The 20,333-nt window shown below is 41.6% G+C and overlaps 2 protein-coding genes, 1 long non-coding RNA gene and 1 pseudogene across 3 annotated transcripts; 2 read left to right on the top strand and 2 right to left on the bottom strand.

Annotated features, from left to right (window-relative positions):
- The first annotated feature begins 763 nt into the window (after positions 1 to 763).
- Positions 764 to 4,791, top strand: LOC112256044 (serine protease inhibitor Kazal-type 1). Its single transcript, XM_024428993.2, has 4 exons — positions 764 to 877; positions 1,693 to 1,733; positions 1,849 to 1,958; positions 4,628 to 4,791. The coding sequence occupies exons 1-4, from the start codon at positions 769 to 771 to the stop codon at positions 4,677 to 4,679; spliced, it is 312 nt and encodes a 103-aa protein (XP_024284761.1). The 5' UTR covers positions 764 to 768; the 3' UTR covers positions 4,680 to 4,791.
- Positions 4,792 to 5,298: 507 nt separating this feature from the next.
- LOC112256045 (nucleotide exchange factor SIL1) lies at positions 5,299 to 11,969 on the bottom strand. The gene is made up of 9 exons (XM_024428994.2): positions 11,688 to 11,969; positions 11,408 to 11,546; positions 10,721 to 10,829; positions 10,463 to 10,580; positions 10,123 to 10,305; positions 7,277 to 7,398; positions 7,062 to 7,158; positions 6,689 to 6,853; positions 5,299 to 6,598 (listed from the first exon to the last, which is right to left on the bottom strand). Exons 1-9 carry the CDS (start codon positions 11,790 to 11,792, stop codon positions 6,236 to 6,238), a joined length of 1,401 nt encoding a protein of 466 aa, XP_024284762.1. The 5' UTR covers positions 11,793 to 11,969; the 3' UTR covers positions 5,299 to 6,235.
- Positions 11,522 to 19,058, top strand: LOC112256048. Its single transcript, XR_002954360.2, has 3 exons — positions 11,522 to 11,605; positions 17,477 to 17,524; positions 17,947 to 19,058. It is a non-coding gene; the product is annotated as an uncharacterized LOC112256048 (long non-coding RNA).
- LOC112256046 lies at positions 13,274 to 18,048 on the bottom strand (annotated as a pseudogene).
- Positions 19,059 to 20,333: the final 1,275 nt, after the last annotated feature.

Here is a 20,333-nt window from a genome sequence, read left to right as displayed (position 1 = left end):
TAAAGATGCCTTAGAAATTAGTAGCCTAGCTACATACTACTCTGATATTTCCATTCATTCTAAAATATACGGGATTATCTTCTTGAGCAATGATTCAATTGAGAATGCACAAGGTGTACTGTGTGACTTGGTTATCTTTCTGAGTCATTTGTGGATGCACGTTTTCATTAAGAGACTACAAATTACATTGACAAAGCCAAAGGATGACTGATATCCTGCATTGTTAAAGTCTCAAAGCACAATTGACCTCTTCAGAAAGCAAGTTCAACTTCTTCCAGTCATTCCACTCATTTTCAACCAATGAACAGTCACTCACTTTGGGAGCTGTGTAGTGAAACTGGGGTTTGCCTGAAAAATAATGGTTTGTCCCTTTTTTATTCCTATACAGACACAATAGAAAAATACTTATTTAGAAATAAGTACATCTTATTCTGACAATGTGAATTGAAAAAGGGAAGATATGTACTGTGTTTGTTTTGTTGCAGAGATTTAATAAATAAGTATTGAGCAAATGAAAGCAGAACATGTACACAAGAACATAAAACTGCAGTACTTATTGTTAGTTTTATTCTGTGGGCCCACGATCCAGATCTGTGTTAGTTATGATGACCATGCTGAATGGCCCCTGCTGGCCAACACACTGCTATGTGACAAAAACTCAGTGGCAATAACAAACAAACCAGCTAGGAGGAGAGATGGAGAGGTGGGAGGAGTGATATTTAACTGACAGGTCAAGTCCCAAAAGCACCATATAAAAAGGCAGGCTAGATGGCAAGGGAAACACAAACCTACAGACTCACAACTCCAAGCCATACCTTCACAGAGACTATGAAGCTGACAATACTGCTCTGTGCTATCGTGCTCCTCTCGCTCTCTGGTGAGTACTATATTGCCATAACCAAAAGCACTTACGAGCTGTTCTGACATACATGTAAAAATATTGCCTGATATTTTAACATTGAACATTTCACCTTATTCTGTACTTAGATCAATGAGGTTTTGGGAATAATCAGACAACTCTTCACTGTGAGCGATGCTAGTTGGATCCTTTACACGCTTTCAGCTGAATTTAAGAATGAAGAGTAGCCTATAAGGAAGTGGTGATAGCTTAGGTTATCTACGTTTAGGATAGAATACCCAGTTGTAAGAGCCCACACAAATGGAAAGTCAGAGTTGCACCAAGAAAATAATGTCAGGTGATATAATTTTGTCTACCAAGGCACTTCCATGAAGCTGACTCTGGGAGAGCTCATCATGTGGGGAGCCATGATCCTATTAAATTCCTATGAATAATTATTGTAATTCCTAATTATATGCATGTGTCACAGGACACTGGTGATAGAATATGGACAACAGTCTCAGACCCCACGCCATTAATACAAAGATAAAAGTTATTTCCAAGATAGATACCTTGACATTAGGGTTACTGGTATGTATCTCACTGGCTGTGTCATCATAGAGCTAAAGATAACACATTGAGTAAGTTCAACAGGGGACAGTAATTTAATCTGGAAAACAATAAGATATTTAAAGAAGTGGAATGTGATCTTGTTTCAAAGACCAATAATAAAAGAAGGCATACTTTTCAGACAGTTGCTGAGCAACATTCCACCAACCTTTTCCCCCACACTAAATATTGTGAATCACATCAAGGAAAAAGTGAATACCCCTTTCTTCTCATGTTTTGTACAGTTTTTGCCATGGTTGAAGAAAGACGCCCACAGCCCAGAGAGGTGAGATACATTAGGAAATAGTTATTCTTTGGGAACAAGGCCATTACAATACTTTTTATGAGGATGTGTATGTCAAAAGAACTATAATAGACTGCTCTTCCCCTGCCTAAAACAGCCTCAGTGTGAGGTGTATGAAGGTGGCATGTGCTCCAGAGAGTTTGATCCTGTGTGTGGGAGCGATGGCAACACGTACACCACCGAGTGTGTGCTGTGTCGTGAGAACAAGTAAGTATAAAACACATGGGTTATTTACCTTGTGTAAATAGGGTTTCTGAGAGAGTATTATTCCTTTTATACCTATCCTACTATGTGCTGAAATATAAGTATGAAGCACAAGGGTGAGGTTATTTACCTGCAGTAAAGAAAGCTTTGGAGAGAATTATTCCCTATATAATATAGATGATTGATGCTGTCTTTTAGGCTATTTCAATCACTAGGAAACACTGGCAAAGTGATGCCAGACCACACAGAAAGGTGAGGCAATATGTCAATAAGAACAAATTCCCCAGAAGTCTGAGAAAATAAGATGATGAAGCAGGTGCTAGATGCACCTAGAATCAATGATAAGGACCTCCAAACCTTACCCCAGTTCCGGTGAGGTAACTTTACGTGACCTTGTTCTAGGAACAGTTGCATCATCAGGAAAGGAACGTGCCACTGACGCACAAATCTTACCTATTGACTGTGGCTAGAAATTTAGCAGGGTTTGTTAAAGATTCAAACATTTAAACAGTTAAAGGAAGATCATGCTTTATACCCGATACATTTATTCATATAAACCACGCTTAAATAAACAGTAAACAAATAACTTAGACATTATTAGTTAAGACATTTCAAATAGAAAAATATAGATGGGAGAGGTTGAGGGTAGCGGAAGGATAGGAGTAATAACAAACGACAGATAACTATTGTGAAATAGATTGTGTCTGTAAAATGTATATAGTATGTTTAAGCTGGAAGTAGAAGCCGGAGTGTTGTTCATAAGTTTACTCCAATTCGGGGAGGGGTGGTGGAAAATAATAATATACAGTTGAAGTCGGAAGTTTACATACACTTAGGTTGGAGTCATTAAAACTGGTTTTTCAACCACTCCACAAATTTCTTAAACTATAGTTTTGGCAAGTGGGTTAGGACATCTACTTTGTGCATGACACAAGTCATTTTTCCAACAATTGTTTACAGACGGATTATTTCACTTATAATTCACTGTATCACAATTCCAGTGGGTCAGAAGTTTACATACACTAAGTTGACTGTGCATTTAAACAGCTTGGAAAATTCCCCAAAATGATGTCATGGCTTTAGAAGCTTCTGATAGGCTAATTGACATTATTTGAGTCAATTGGAGGTGTACCTGTGGATGTATTTCAAGGCCTACCTTCAAACTCAGTGCCTCTTTGCTTGACATCATCGGAAAATCAAAAGAAATCAGCCAAGACCTCAGAAAAAAATTGTAGACCTCCACAAGTCTGGTTCATCCTTGAGAGCAATTTCCAAACGCCTGAAAGTACCACGTTCATCTGTACAAACAATAGTACACAAGTATAAACGCCATAGGACGACGCAGCCGTCATACCGCTCAGGAAAGAGACGCGTTCTGTCTCCTAGAGATGAACGTACTTTGGTGCGAAAAGTGCAAATCAATCCCAGAACAACAGCAAAGGACATTGTGAAGATGCTGGAGGAAACGGGTACAAAAGTATCTATATCAACAGTAAAACGAGTCCTTTATCGACATAATCTGAAAGGCCGCTCGGCAAGGAAGAAGCCACTGCTCCAAAACCGCCATAAAAAAGCCAGACTAGGGTTTGCAACTGCAAATGGGGACAAAGATCATACTTTTTGGAGAAATATCCTCTGGTTTGATGAAACGAAAATAGAAATGTTTGTCCATAATGACCATTGTTATGTTTGGAGGAAAAAGGGGGAGGCTTGCAAGCCGAAGAAACCATCCCCACCGTGAAGAACGGGGGTGGCAGCATCATGTTGTGGGGGTGCTTTGCTGCAGGAGGGACTGGTGCACTTCACAAAATAGATGGCTTCATGAGGAACAAAAATTATGTGGATATATTGAAGCAACATCAGTCAGGAAGTTAAAGCTTGGTCACAAATGGGTCTTCCAAATTATACAATGAACCCAAGCATACTTCCAAAGTTGTGGCAAAATGGCTGAAGGACAACAAAGTCAAGGTATTGGAGTGGCCATCACAAAGCCCTGACCTCAATCCTATAGAAAATGTTAGGGCAGAACTGAAAAGCAAGGAGCTCTGTCCGGGGGAATGGGCCAAAATTCACCCAACTTATTGTGAAAACTTGTGGAAGGCTACCCGAAGCGTTTGACCCAAGTTAAACAATTTAAAGGCAATTCTACCAAATACTAATTGAGTGTATGTAAACTTCAGACCCACTGGGAATGTGATGAAATAAATAAAAGCTGAAATAAATCATTCTCTCGACTATTATTCTGACATGTCACATTCTTAAAATAAAGTAGTGATACTGACCTAAGACAGGGAATTTTTACTAGGATTAAATGTTGGGAATTGTGAAAAAATGAGTTTAAATGTATTTGGCTAAGGTGTTTGTCAACTTCTGACTTCAACTATATATATGTGTGTGTGTATGGGAGATTGGAAATGATACAGACAATTACATTGACGGAAGCTACAATCTGCAATTTAAAGCTGATCTGTACCCCCAAAAAGTTTCAAATAAAAGACTTCTCAAATTATTAGAATAAAGTGTGTATTTGAGAGATGTATACTCAATATTATACTCATCAATCCTTGAGGTTTCTGTTCAGCATTTTACATTCAATCATGCCCTTTTGAATTGTAGGTGCCATATTTGAACCTTCCATTTTAAGTTGTTAACAGAACACCTATTTTTCACAGGCTTAAACACAAGCAAGTCCTGGTCAAGCATGGAGGAGTGTGTGAGGCATAACAAGAAGTCTCTCTGGACACCTGTCCTGCTGGAATGATCCAGAGGAAGGAGGAGTATCACTGGACACCAGCTTTCGAAATCTGTAAACTAATAAAATTATGAAGCATGAAAATGTAGTCTCTTCTCTTATGAAAACTAATAGAATATTATGGAAGTATATTGAACAAAAATATGGGACCACCACTTTACATGTTGCATTTATGTTTCATGAGCTGAAATAAAAGATCCCAGAAATGTTCCATACACACACAAAGCGTATTTCTCTCCAATTTTGCACACACATTTGTTTATATCCCTGTTAGTGAGCATTTCTCCTTTGTCAAAATAATCCATCCACTCTACAGGTGAGGCATGTCAAGAAGCTGATTAAACAGCATGATCATTACACAGGTGCACCTTGCGCTAGGGACAATAAAAGGGCACTCTAAAATCTGCAGTTGTCACACAACACAATGCCACAGATGTCAGGTTGAGGAAGCGTGCAGTTGGCATGCTGACTGCAGGAATGTCTACCAGAGTTGTTGCCAGAGAGTTTAATGTGAATTTCTCTACCATAAGCCATCTCCAACTTCATTTTAGAGAATTTGGCAGAATATCCAACCAGCCACACAACCGCAGACCATGTGTAACCAGGATCTCCACATCCTTCTTCTTCACCTGCAGGATCGTATGAGACCAGCCACTCGGACAGCTGATGAAACAGACAAAGTATTTCTGTCTGTAATAAATCCCATTTGTGTTGAAAAACTAATTGTTTGGCTGGGCCTGGCTCCCCAGTGTGTTAGCCTGGCTCCCAAATGGGTGGGTCTATGCCCTGTCAAGGTTGCACCCCTCCCCAGTCATGTGAAAACCATAGATTAGGGCCTAATTAATTAATTTAAATTGACTGATTTCCTTTTATGAATTAATTGTTAAGTTTATATTTATGTTCAATATAGTTCTGATTTCATTACTGTTAGCAGCAGGATAAATAGGGGGTGCTTATAATTGTCACACATGTACAAGTACGTAACTTGTAAAAGTGTGTGGTGTGAAATGGAAATGTTTTTGTTGCGTATCCCCCCCCGAGACATCTGCAGAGAGGGGTCACGGCCTGAGATAAGCCAACCCTGTACAAATTAGGGTTAAGTGCCTTGCTCAAGGGCAGATCGACAACTTTTACAATTAGTCGGCTCGGGGATTCGAACTAGCAACCTTTCGGTTACTAACCCAATGCTCTACCCGCCACCCACAGGCGCACCAGTCTCACATTAGTGGGCAATCCAACAAGAAGATCGATAGAGCACACTGTGAATAAGAAACATGTCATAAGGGAAAATGAAATTTAGCCCAGCTAAAGGTATTCCTCAGGGAGGACTAGAGAGCCTTATTTTGAGACAAGGCAAAGCATGAGGCATCACAGATGCAGAAAAAAAACTGTAAGGAAGGCTAAGCCCTCTGAGGCAGCAACCTTCTGATTTGCAGATGTGTGATCATTTTACACACTAAATATTACATTACAGAGCTGCAGACTTTTTTATTGTCCTTTGATGGGGTTTCTCCACCCAGCCCTATGCTCACTTCAGTTTCAGCAGCACTGTCTCCAACAGAGCCAGGATCTCCCCAAAGTACCCATCCTCGTCTCCGAGGACCTGCTCTGAGAGCACCAGTTCCTGGTACTGCTCCTGTAGGGTGTGGAGGGAGGAAGACAGGGTGTAGTCCTGCCGATACTGAGTCTGGCAGTGAGGCATCATGGCCAGGATAGTTCTCAGGGCCTTCTCCTTCCAGTCGTGCTCTGGGGAGGCCAACAGTTCAGGCACCAGGCTGCACCAGCCCTGCTCTGCCAACAGTGGCATGAGGGAGACCTGTGCGTACTGCCGCAACCGCTCGTTGTGAGAAGCATCTGGAATGGGGTCAAGTCCAGTCTGAGAAATCAGCTCCTAGAATAGAGAATGTGCCATTCACATCATTTGATTTCACATGACTAGCCTTGCATTTATAGGCAAGGTTTTCATAAGAGCACCACTCACCTTCTCATTGATCATGTCATAGAGTATGGTTACAATCCTCACACGGAGGGCCCCCCCTTCGGAAGCTCGGAAAAGATCCCCCAACACCTGCAGCCCACCCAGCTTCAGGAAGTGGCTTTGGGCAAAGGGGAAGTGACGTAGCAAAGAGGCCACAGCAAACAACACCTGTATACAGACAAACATTAGCATCAGTAATGTGCCAGGAAGAGAATTATGCAAAATAGTGTGCTAATTGTAAAACTTCACTGTAGACAGATGTGAGGAAACCTTACAATTTTAAAATGGAAAGAGTCTCCAACTGGATAATTAGCAGTGCTACATTTACAATCAGAGTACTAACAAATGGATTTGATTACATGGGAACAAGACTTGCCTTCTTTTTAACAGACATGGGTCGTGGAGTGGCGAGTAACATTAACAGCTTCTGCAGAGTACCACTTTCAACTGCCTCCACCTGCACCACTGGGTTACTAGGAAGAATATAAATTGATGATAATGTTACTGACGCACACACAAATACAAACATGCTGTCTTTTGGATGGTATTTACAATTAGACTGTTGGTATGGGTTAATAGAGACTGCTATACCTTGACAGAGCTGACCCCAAGACAAAAGCAGCACTCTCCTGAAGGCGATAGTCTGTGCTGTTCAAAGCATCAACCACAAGCTTCAATCCTCCCCTAGATGCCAAGTTCTGGGCATTGTCCACCTGACAACACAGATAACAAGGAAACTAATTATATTGTTGCTTCTACAATCAAATTAAAACAAAAAATAAAATCAGTGTTGCATCTTTTATTGTCTCAACATTTTATACTCCCAAACCATTAGTATATTCAGACCCCTTCCCTTTTCCCACTTTGTTACATTATAGCCTTACTCCAAAAATGAATTAAATTACTTGTTTTCCCTCAATCTACACACAACACTCCATAATGACAATGTGAAAACAGGTTAAGACATTTTCAAAAATGTATTAAAAATAAAACAGAAATACCTTATTTACATAAGTATTCAGACCCATTGCTATGAGAGTTCAAATTGAGCTCCGGGGCATCCTGTTTCCATTGATTATCCTTGAGATCTATCTACAACTTGATTGGAGTCCACTTGTGGTAAATTCATTTGATTGGATATGATTTGGAAAGGCACACACCTGTCTATATAAAAGGTCCCACAGTTGACAGAGCATGTCAGAACAAAAACCAAGCCATGAGGTTGAAGGAATTGTCCGTAGAGCGTCGAGAAAGGATTGTGTTGAAGCACATTTCTGCAGCATTGAAGGTCCCCAAGAACACAGTGGCCTCCGTCATTCTTAAATGGAAACAGTTTTGAACGTAGCAATCGGGAGAGAAGGGCCTTGGTCAGGGAGGTGACCAAGAACCCAATTATCACACTGGCAGAGCTCCTCTGTGGAGATTGGAGAACCTTCCAGAAGGACAACCATCTCCGCAGCACTCCGCCAATCAGGCCTTTATGGTAGAGTGGCCAGACAGAAGCCACTCCTCAGTGACAGCCCGCTTGGAGTTTACCAAAAGGCATCTAAAGGACTCTGTTCAAGAGAAAGAAGATTCTCTGGTCTGATGAAATCAAGATGTAACTCTTTGGCCTGAATGCCAAGCATCACATCTGGAAGAAACCTGGCACCATCTCTACAGTGAAGCATGGTGGTGGCAGCGTCATGCTGTAGGGATGTTTTCAGTGGCAGGGACTGGGAGATTAGTCAGGATCGAGGGAAAGATGAACAGAGCAGGATACATAGAGATCCTTGATGAAAACCTGCTCCAGAGCGCTCAGGACCTCAGACTAGGGTGAAGGTTCACCAAACAATAGGACAATAACCCTAAACACACAGCCAAGACAAGTGGCTTCGGTACAAGTTTCTGAATGTTCTTGAGTGACCCAGCCAGAGCCCGGACTTGAACCGGAGCAAACATCTCTGGAGACCTGAAAATAGCTGTGCAGCGACACTTCCCATCCAACCGGACAGAGAGGAATGGGAGACACTCCTCAAATACAGGTGTGCCAAGCTAGTAGCTTCATACCCAGGTAGACTCGAGGCTGTAATTGCTGCCAAAGGTGCTCCAACAAAGTACTGAGTAAAGGGTCTGAATAATTATGTAAATGTTATAGTTTAGTTTAAAAATAAATGTGCTAAAATTTCAAACCCTTTAACCTTTGTCATTATGGGGTATTGTGTATAGATTGGGGGGGGGGGCATTCAATCCATTTTAGAATAAGGTGGTAATGTAACAAATGTGGAAAAAGTAAAGCGGTCTGAAAACTTTCCAAAGCCACTGTATCTCGTTGCCTCCCACCTCACTAGTATCTCGTTGCCTCCCACCTCACTAGTATCTCGTTGCCTCCCACCTCACTAGTATCTCGTTGCCTCCCACCTCACTAGTATCTCGTTGCCTCCCACCTCACTAGTAGTTGCCTCCCACCTCACTAGTATCTCGTTGCCTCCCACCTCACTAGTATCTCGTTGCCTCCCACCTCACTAGTATCTCGTTGCCTCCCACCTCACTAGTATCTCGTTGCCTCCCACCTCACTAGTATCTCGTTGCCTCCCACCTCCACCTCACTAGTATCTCGTTGCCTCCCACCTCACTAGTATCTCGTTGCCTCCCACCTCACTAGTATCTCTGCCTCCCACCTCACTAGTATCTCGTTGCCTCCCACCTCACTAGTATCTCGTTGCCTCCCACCTCACTAGTATCTGCCTCCCACCTCACTAGTATCTCGTTGCCTCCCACCTCACTAGTATCTCGTTGCCTCCCACCTCACTAGTATCTCGTTGCCTCCCACCTCACTAGTATCTCGTTGCCTCCCACCTCACTAGTATCTCGTTGCCTCCCACCTCACTAGTATCTCGTTGCCTCCCACCTCACTAGTATCTCGTTGCCTCCCACCTCACTAGTATCTCGTTGCCTCCCACCTCACTAGTATCTCGTTGCCTCCCACCTCACTAGTATCTCGTTGCCTCCCACCTCACTAGTATCTCGTTGCCTCCCACCTCACATCTCGTTGCCTCCCACCTAGTATCTCGTTGCCTCCCACCTCACTAGTATCTCGTTGCCTCCCACCTCACTAGTATCTCGTTGCCTCCCACCTCACTAGTATCTCGTTGCCTCCCACCTCACTAGTATCTCGTTGCCTCCCACCTCACTAGTATCTCGTTGCCTCCCACCTCACTAGTATCTCGTTGCCTCCCACCTCACTAGTATCTCGTTGCCTCCCACCCCACCTCCCACCTCACTAGTATCTCGTTGCCTCCCACCTCATTAGTATCTCGTTGCCTCCCACCTCATTAGTATCTCGTTGCCTCCCACCTCATTAGTATCTCGTTGCCTCCCACCTCATTAGTATCTCGTTGCCTCCCACCTCATTAGTATCTCGTTGCCTCCCACCTCATTAGTATCTCGTTGCTCACCTGATGGACAAGGTACTCTAGGTCATGTAAAGCTTTTATCTTCTCCTCCACAGTGGTGTTTGAGCTGTTGAATTGGGACATCAGTCTGCTAATAACCTGGAAGTCTGACTCCATCAGCATGTCCAGTTTGGCCATGTCTCTTTTCAGCTCCTCCATGGGACGAAACTGGGCTCTGAGAGCCTCCTAAACACACAGGGAAACACACTAGAACCGTAAGTAATAGTTTGCCAACCGAGAAGGAAATCAAAAATAGACTAATGCCTCTGTGAACCCATTTCTTTTCACAGCTGCGTGTCTTCGCGGTGAAAAGAGACTACAGACACATCAAATCAGGCCATACCTTCTCTTCTTTTTCTTTGTCACTAGTTTCAGGATCCACTCCTTCTTTTATATTTTTCAGAGCCTTCTTCAGCTCCTCAGCATTGAAGGATGGGCCTGGTGTGTTCTCCTTCCCCTGTCTGACTCAGAGAAAACACCTGTGGGTAGTCTGTTGTAATCTCAAGCAAAGATAGTATGGCCCTCTTCTGTACAATAGCTACATGGCAAAAATGTTATACAGTGTTTCAAACTGACAGAAACACTTCAACAGGATCCTTACCTTTGTCCATCGATCTGGTATTTGAGAATCTGATGTTCCCCAAGTTTGACCTCCCTCTGTCTTGTCTGGAGGTTGAGCCTTACGTGAGAGCCCCTTGGGACTGCCTGGCCTGAGTGATAACAATATTGTACAGTGAATACTTTTGATTCTGCCATACACATTAATACTCCATGCCGTTTCTTGTTTCTGTGTTTTGCACTTGCATTCAGTGGCATCTATGAATCACATGATTATTAATATTATTATTGACATCAAATGGAAGAACCAAGGACATGGATGGTTCATGATGTTGTGAGATTCTCTCTGGTGTTTACAGAACAACTAGTGCTGTGAGATTATGATATCAGGACCTGCTTAGACAAAGCAATTGTAACAGTAGAGTAAAGGATTGCAATATATGGGAAAATAAATGGCTGCAGTATTTCTACTATACTGAGTACATGGAATGCTAAGGCACAAATATGAATGTGTGCATTCTTATTTTAAATGCATGTAGTTCTGTCCTTGTGCTGTACTTGTCTATTAAATGTTCTGTATTATGTCATGTTTTATATTGTCTGGACCCCAGGAAGAGTAGCTGCTGCTTTAACAGTCGCTAAGGGGGATCCTAATAAAATACATGTATTACTACTGTGTGTACTTCATGAGGCACCTGTGCATTAATACTTAAAAAAACAAAACAATCACCTGGTTTGAGAGACTGCCACTGGTCCGTGGGACGGAACACATCCAAATCCTCAGGATCGCTCTCTTCCTCCATGTGGTGCGCATCCTCATCATCCAGGCTGGTCTCAGTGCTCTCCACAACAGTCAACGCAGAGGAAGACTACAGGGCCAGGGGATTGTATCAGACTCGTGTAGGCTACAGACTCTCATCAAACTCTGGTAGGTTACACACAAACTGTTTAACAATATATTTATACAGTAGTATATCGAGTAGTATATCATTAACTCATTAATTACTCACTTTTTCGCTGAGAACATAGACGAATTGACAACTCAGTACTAAGAGCATGAGTGCCATCTTCAGCCTGGTAGATTTACTTCCTTTTCTCAGGCATCCGGTCAACATACTGGCTGTTGTATAGCTAACACAACTAATATATTGATGGTGAAAATATCGATATCATAACACTATAGAGTAACAAATACAATTCATGTGAACTACGACGCATTGCACTATTTATTTACCCGACCGCACCATTTCAGATTTAAGCATGGACGTGTAACGTTGATACTTGTCAGAAATTAGACCACTCCTACCGTATTTGTCATCACGACCGGGAGCCAATCGTATTTTAAAGAGTGTCACTCGTTTTCAAATCTATGCGATCGGATTGGCTAATGGAGATCCCTGTATAATCGTTGTGACGCAATTACGTGACATTTCATCAGTCTTTTTAGAAGTTTTATTTCATTTTATTTCATGAACTGACAACTGTACATATAGCCCATGTGCCCATTTGTCAAAACAGTTACGGTACTGTAAACATGTATATGAATGTTACAACATATGAAAAAGTAACTATAGTGTTTTCTTCTCAGAAGACAGAGATAAGCAGGAGAAGAGACTAATACTCTTGCGTGTGTCGGTTATAGCGGGTTAACCCTGATCTATACTAGAGGTCCAGGGCTTGCTTGGTTACACGTGGTCTGCGGTTGTGAAGCAGGTGGACATACTGACGAATTCTCTAAAACGATGTTGGAGGCGGCTTATGGTAAAGGAATTAACATTCAATTATCTGGCAACAGCTCTGGTGGATATTCCTGGAGTCAGCATGCCAATTGTACACTCCCTCAAAACTTGAGACATCTGTGGCATTGTGTTGTGTGACAAAACTTCAGATTTTAGAGTGGCCTTTTATTGTCCCTAGCACAAGGTGCACCTGTGTAATGATCATGCTTTTTAATCAGTTTCTTGACATGCCTCACCTGTAAAGTGGATGGATTATTTTGGCAAAGGAGAAATGCTCACTAACAGTGATGTAAACAAATTTGTGCACAAAATTTGAGAGAAATAAGCTTTTTGTGCGCATGGAACATTACTGGGATCTTTTATTTTAACACATGAAACATCGTACCACCACTTTACATGTTGCTTTTATATTTTTGTGCAATATAATTTAATCCTGGCTTAATATATGATGACTATACAACCAAAAAAACTTTCTCAATGGGTCTCCTTGTTGCGTGTGACATTGTGTTAGTTATCATCTAAGTACTAAGTGATGATAGAGCACCTCCCAAAACTGCCCATAGACTAATTTAACAATACATTTAAAAAAAATGCTAATTGACTGTGCTTTGATATCAGATAGGGGTTAAAAGGCATCTCACCAAATATTTAATTTGAACACTTAAATTAGATTAAATCAGACTCAAATCCATATTTTCTGGTAATTGTATTAATATATTTACAAACTGTTAAAATATACACTGAGTGTACAAAACATTAGGAACACCTGCTCTTTCCATGACAGACTGACCAGGTGAAAGCTATGATCCCTTATTGATGTCACTTGTTAAATCCACTTCAACCAGTGTAGATGAAGGGGAGGAGACCGGTTAAAGAAGGATGTTTAAGCTTTGAGACATGGATTGTGTTTGTGTGCCATTCAGAGAGTGAATGAGCAAGACAAAATGTTTAAGTGCCTTCCTCCTCCATCTCCTTAGTCTTGATTTTACAGTCAGCTAAAAGAGACCTAAAGGCAATTGCAAACCATTCCGTTTGTATAAAGATGGTCAAATGTAAAGCCATACAGATGAGGTTTACAACCCTGTCGTCTTCATTTATAGTATAAATATAAAACAATTAATTTACAAACAAATTTTCTAGGCCTACGTGGTACGCCATACAATAAACCCCATTAGATTGAAGGTAAACAGGCTAATTCCAAAACCACTTGACAAAATTCAAGTACATGTGTTAGTAAGAACAAAAAAAATGCTAAAACAATGAAAAACATAATTTAAACTGTTCCCAAAGGCAGCAGGCTGTAAACCATTATTAGTACTTAAATGACATGCATCTAATACAGTACATACAACGGAAGAACAAGTTACACACTGACTCATGGTACACTGTATACAGTAAGTTACAACGGTTCTCCTAATAGCAATTCTATCCTTAATCCAGGCGGTCAGCTTTGTAGGAAAAATGTCCCGAAAAGTATAATACTTATAAAAAGGTATCTTAATACAATTTTTAGGTCAGGTGGCAGCATAATTGCCCCTACTGGAAGTCGAAGGCAAATCAGTACAAAACAGTGAATACTCTTTCCTGTGACAGCCCTCCCGAAAGGCAGGGGAAGGGTAGGCAGTGGTGGACGAGTCGCGAGAGCCCAAACAAAACCCAGGAAGAACACCAAGAAACCAAAGTTGAACAGCGGAGGACAGACAGGGGTCTGCAGCACCATAGGAACACTGACATGGGGGGGGTTGGGGATAGTGGTTGGGGGCTCCTCACAGATGCGGACACACTTGCTGTCTCCAGGCAAGGCAGGGTTAGGCTTGGGGCTGTTGGGGGGGGGTGCAGAGGGGTAACGGTGGGCCTCTCCTTTACACAAGGGTGGGCCTCTGCTTCCGTTTCCTCTTTCATGTGCTTGGGGAGCTCCATCTCCAGGACCATGGGCTCCTCTTTCTTCACCTCTGGGAGGTCACTAGGCATGTCTATAAGGAGTTTCTCGCACTTGCGCTTCTGAATAAGATATTTATTCCATACTAAAAACACAACATCATTGAATTAATACATCTTACCTATTGTCTAAATGTTTGAAATATGTAAGTAATCACTGCACCTGTGTTCAAGTGAATGCCACTATATAGGCAAATTTACCATTGGGCTCATATTTCCACCTAAACTATTCCACTTTGACTTGCAGCTTGATGTTGTCACTCTGGCTCTGTTTGAGGGCCCTCACTACACTGAATAGCTTTCTCTCCAGCTCCAGTGCTCTTTGACTCTCAGAGAGTGACTTAATTCTTTGCATGAACAACTCATCCCCCAGTCGCTCTGCATCCTTCCTACACACACAAACATCACACATCACAACAATCAAATGCTGACGCAGGTATGACAGCTCCAATTTGTATAGTGAACTTTAAATGCAGACCGTTTATGGGTTAAACTGAAGGCCTTCATCCACTCAGCATGTAAATACTAACTCTACACTAAAACCAGAGATAACACAGAGTTCAAAAGTTGGATTTTCAGGTCAGTGTAGTAAGTCCCATTTCCACTGGGGCTGAAGAGGGTTGTGCCTTCAATGTCATCTGCATAGACAAAGTAACCAACAATTGACATAACTACACAATCACTTCATACTGTGAATCTGTTGTCCTATCACATGTTGTAGTGTTATGGATTTTTATCAAAGTGACCCCAAACAAGAGGATATCACCTCTACTTTCTCCGGGCGACGTAGTTTGATCTTGAGAGCTTGTATCTCACTGTTCTTCTCTGAGAGCATGGACTGAAGGCTCTCCAAGTGAGCAGGGCCTGCCCTGGAGCCTTGCAGCTGCATCATTGTGGCTATCTGAACCCGGAGGGAAAAAACAAGAGGAAAAAGCAGATAAATTCCAAATGTACCTCTGGTTCAGTCTCACATTGTCACTAGGAGTGATTGACTGGAAACATGAGGGAAAGTGTTTTGTATTGTACCTTCATATGATGAAGATGTTGTTCTGAGATCACATGCTGCTTCTGAAGGGGCCAGTACTTTCATACTGATCAACTGTCTTTTAATCGCTGCTCGCTTGTCCTCAAGCTAAAGAGAAATGTTGCACCTACCTCTCCAAATAAAGAATTTCCCTTGCTGTTTGGATCTTGTGCCTGTTTCAACACCTGATCCAGTTGAATCTGGAGATCTCGTTGGCCTCCAGGGCTTTCTAAAGCAGGCAAATAGGAACAATAGTGTCATTAGCATGAATGACTATGAATCTAGTGTAACGCATGCATAATATATATATATATTTTCACCTTTATTTAACCAAGTAAGCTAGTTGAGAACAAGTTCTCATTTACAACTGCGACCTGGCCAAGATAAAGCAAAACAGTGTGCCAGAAACAACAACAGAGTTACACATGGAATAAACAAGCGTACAGTCAATAACTAAATAGAAAAAAAAGAAAGCCTATATACAGTGTGTACAAATAGCATGAGGTGGTAAGGCAATAACTAGGCCATAGTAGCAAAGTATTTACAATTTAGCAGATTAACACTGGAGTGATAGATGAGCAGATGATGATCAGATGATGGTGTGTAAGTAGTGATACTGGTGTGTAAAAGAGCAGCAAAGTAAATAAAAACAATATGGGGATGAGGTAGGTAGATTGGGTGGGCAATTCACAGATGGACTATGTACAGCTGCAGCGATCGGTTAGCTGCTCAGATAGCTGATGTTTAAAGATAGTGAGGGAAATGTAAGTCTCCAGCTTCAGCGATTTTTGCAATTAGTTCCTGTCACTGGCAGCAGAGAACGTGAATCAAAGGCGGCCAAAGGAGTTGTTGGCTTTGGGGATGACCAGTGAGATATACCTGCTGGAGCGTGTGCTACGGGTGGGTGTTGTTATCGTGACCAGTGAGCTGAGATAAGGCGGAGCTTTACCTAGCATAGACTTATATATGACCTGGAGCCAGTGGGTATGGCGACGAATATGTAGCGAGGGCCAGCCGACTAGAGCATACAGGCCGCAGTGGTGGGTGGTATAAGGCGCTTTGGTAACAAAACGGATGGCACTGTGATAGACTACATCCAATTTGCTGAGTAGAGTATTGGAAGCTATTTTGTAGATGACATCGCCGAAGTCGAGGATCGGTAGGATAGTCAGTTTTACTAGGGTAAGTTTGGCGGCTTTGTTGCGAAATAGAAAGCCGATTCTAGATTTGATTTTGGATTGGAGATGTTTGATATGAGTCTGGAAGGAGAGTTTACAGTCTAACCAGACACCTAGGTATTTGTAGTTGTCCACGAGTAGTGATTAGTGAGTAGTGATGCTAGTCGGGCAGGCGGGTATGGGCAGTGAATGGTTGAAAGCATGCATTTGGTTTTTGCTAGCTTTTATGAGCAGTTGGAGGCCACAGAAGGAGTGTTGTATGGCATTGAAGCTCGTTTGGAGGTTAGTTAACACAGTGTCCAAAGAAGGGCCAGATGTATACAGAATGGTGTCGTCTGCATAGAGATGGATCAGAGAATCACCCGTAGAAAGAGTGGTCAGCTCCAGATGCTGGTCTTTGTACTGGGCCTCCTGAAGTGCCTGCTCCAAGGTGGCCTGAGTGGACAAAAAGAAATTGGCTACCTATACTGTACCACATGTAATCATTGTTTACCAAGATTTTAATCAGCTATGGATGAACAAATTATTTTTCTGTTTATCCTGAGTCTTTATGGGTCTTTACAGAGTGTAATATTAAATATTTTGTTCACCTTAGCATCCTCCAGCTCCATCCACTCCTCCTGCAACTCTATCAACTCTAAGGACATGGTTTCATGAGTCCGCTCTGTGACCAAACGCAGGTCCTCCATCTTGTTCCTCAGGGTCTCTGTCTGGAGCTCCAGTTTATGCTTCAGCTGCTTCTCAATGAGCTGCGCCTCATCCAATTCAGCTGTCATTTTCTCCACCTATGGCCAAACACACTATGTATTGTCAGGGAAAACGAATTGACTCAAAGACAACTTGTGATGTCCTTAGCAGAGATGATTTCAGTGTGCAGAATTCCACAACAATTAACTTTGCATTCATTCTTCCTCGTCTAGATTCAGCACATCCCCCAAATACTGCAAATGGTGTACAGAGATGTACAGGTAACCCAAACCACATCACTGGCAGCCCAACCTTGTTCTCATTGAGCTCCATAGCATGGTTCCTCTCCAGCATGGATTCCTGTTTCTCCCACTGCAGCCTTCGCTGGCTGTTGACCAAGTCGTAGTCGGAGCGCAGGCTGTCCAGCACACGGCTTTTCATCCCTCTCCTGCAGAGTATTTCTCTTCCTTCAGGGCCTGAGAACCGACACACAAGAGACTATAGTCATACCTCTAACATCAACCCACTCTATCTGTGTTCTCATCTTAACCCTGTTTAACATGCTTGTGATATCAATAGTAACAAGATTCCTGTCATGCAATATCAGGATGATCTTTAATGATGTCAGTAATTGCCTAGTGTGAATGATCACCTCCACATTGTTGGTAATCTCTATCCTCTGTTTATCCAACTTGTTCTGCAGATCCAGCTGCCCGTCCAGCAGCTGAAGGCCATATTGGGCTGCTTTCTGCAGTCCACATTCTTCTTCTTTCAACTTGTGTTGTAGTCGCTGGATCAAAATCATCTCCTGAAGTAGACATCGTTTACAATTGAAGAGAAGCAAAAAGAGAGAAACTTAACAGGAACACTTATTAAGGAAGGTGTGGGACACCCATTAAGTCCAGCAATGGCTCATATGGTGTTAGGTGGAATAGTTGTTCAATTATGTAACGCATGTGGGCTATTCTGTGATTACAATATCTGATTTAAATGAACAGAACAAACAAGGATGCCAAATAGATATGAGTCTAATGGTGAACTAAAGACAAACCTGGAGCTAAACCGTGTTGAGAGAACAATGGATAAAGGTTGTAGCTAGTAGTAACTGCTCTATAACTTGGACTCAGTAACTGGGTCCTTTTCAGTAGGCACGAAACTGGATAAAACGATTGTATACATATGCTTTCTAGTGAACAATGCAACATACAACTGATAAACAAAACTAACATTAGATCAAATATGTTTATCTGACAAGCTAGGCTTCATAGCTAGCTAGTAACACGATATCAAGCTTTTTTTCCCCTCCTGATATTCAAGTTCACTAGCTCCGATAGCTAAACTTGTAATCTCGTCCACCAGCCGGCTGTCTCTCTAGCAATCGAGCCTGGGGACACGGTTAGCTAGCTAGCTTGCAAAGTTGCAAGCTAACTGTTGATTGCACAAAGACAGTTATCCTCCGAAAAGTTGTAAGTGATCATATTTGAAGAGGATAACTGTCAAACTGTTTAGCTTGCAGCCTAGCTTGTTAGCATACCTTTCCACATGCCGTCAAATAGGGCACCGAACCACCACACCTCAAATATTATTAGGTTTTCCACCATTTACGAAACACGATTTGAATTCTGATCCAGCTCCAGCCACAAGCCAAATATCGCGACAGATAATGATACGTCTGTTGCTCTGCCTTTTTACAAGGATCAATACTTTATGTCAATAATGCACAACGTGTGTTTGAAAATGTTATGAACATATAATACAGTCCACCATGTTTATTGCTATGATTATATTATCCAATAATCTGATGTTATTCTCTCAGTTGTGTCAATGTGTCATTTTCTTGGCTTTAAAAAAAGCATGATTTACTTAATATGAACACTATTACAATACTTACATTGTCTTTCTAACATATTGTATTTTATTCTAGGCATTTGGATAAAGTCATTGAGCCAAACAGACATGGTAAACAATGTAGGCTATGCCTATTGATTTGGTGCTCGAGATGGTTTGAGCACCAGACACTTTCACATGCATCTCTGGGTGTGACATAACCTTTGTGAAACCATGTCCAGGGATACACCCCCTGTTGTGGTGGAAATTCAATGGAATATGCATTCTTTCACCTCATACTGAAACCATGTCCAATCTTCCAAACTATTGCAATCCACTAAAGCTTAGACTATAGTGACTGCAGGACCAAACACTAAAACACTAAAATTAAATCAAAGTAGCACACAAACCTCATATAAGAACAAAACCTATGTTAACCCTGTGCCACTTTGTCAACTGGTTTTAGCTACATGTAATTACTCCAAAATAATTTAATAATCTCATCATGAAGGCTTACTATTATACTTATTTAGTAGGTTTAGCAGATCGGATATATTTTTATCTCATTTGTACTGCCTCTTAGTGTTGCAGAGTTGCCAAATGTGTTCCACTAGAGGGAAGTATTACTATTCTTTGATATTCTGCTTGATTTTTATATTCTAACCATAAGCTGAAAGAAATAGTTATTTCTTACCATCTAGCCTGAATCTAATTCATGTAGTCTTAAAATAATTGTTTGACAAGGAGATATTGCTGAATAAGCTGAATATCGGCAGGTAGCCTAGTAGTGGTTAGAGCATTGGGCCAATAACCGAAAAGGTGCTGGATTGAATCCCTGAGCTGACAAGGTAAATATATGTCATCCTACTCCTGAACAGAGCAGTTAACCCACTCTTCCCCGGTAGGCCGTCAATGTAAATAAGAATTTGTTCTTAACTGTTAAATAAGTTTAAAAAAGTTTCAATAAAAAAATATATATATTCATATATATATATATATATATATATCCATATTTAACACCACATATTTCCAGATTGTGCATTGTGTATAATATATAGAGCACTGAACAGTCTCTAACCATTCAGCTCATAAAACAGGAATATTCAGAGAGACAGAGTACTTAAATCAACATGTGGAAGATGATGCACATGATGAAGGCTGCTCATCAGTGAACATAATAGTTTGAACACTGGTGGGACCAAAAGCCCCGATTTCGCATCTCCAGAGAATAGGGGCCTCCCCATTCAAACACAAATGAGCAGC

This window comes from Oncorhynchus tshawytscha, linkage group LG08, assembly GCF_018296145.1.
Source record: "Oncorhynchus tshawytscha isolate Ot180627B linkage group LG08, Otsh_v2.0, whole genome shotgun sequence".
Taxonomy (NCBI): domain Eukaryota; kingdom Metazoa; phylum Chordata; class Actinopteri; order Salmoniformes; family Salmonidae; genus Oncorhynchus; species Oncorhynchus tshawytscha.
The sequence above is the reverse complement of the archived record's forward strand: the minus strand, read 5'-3'. Positions and strand labels throughout refer to the sequence as shown.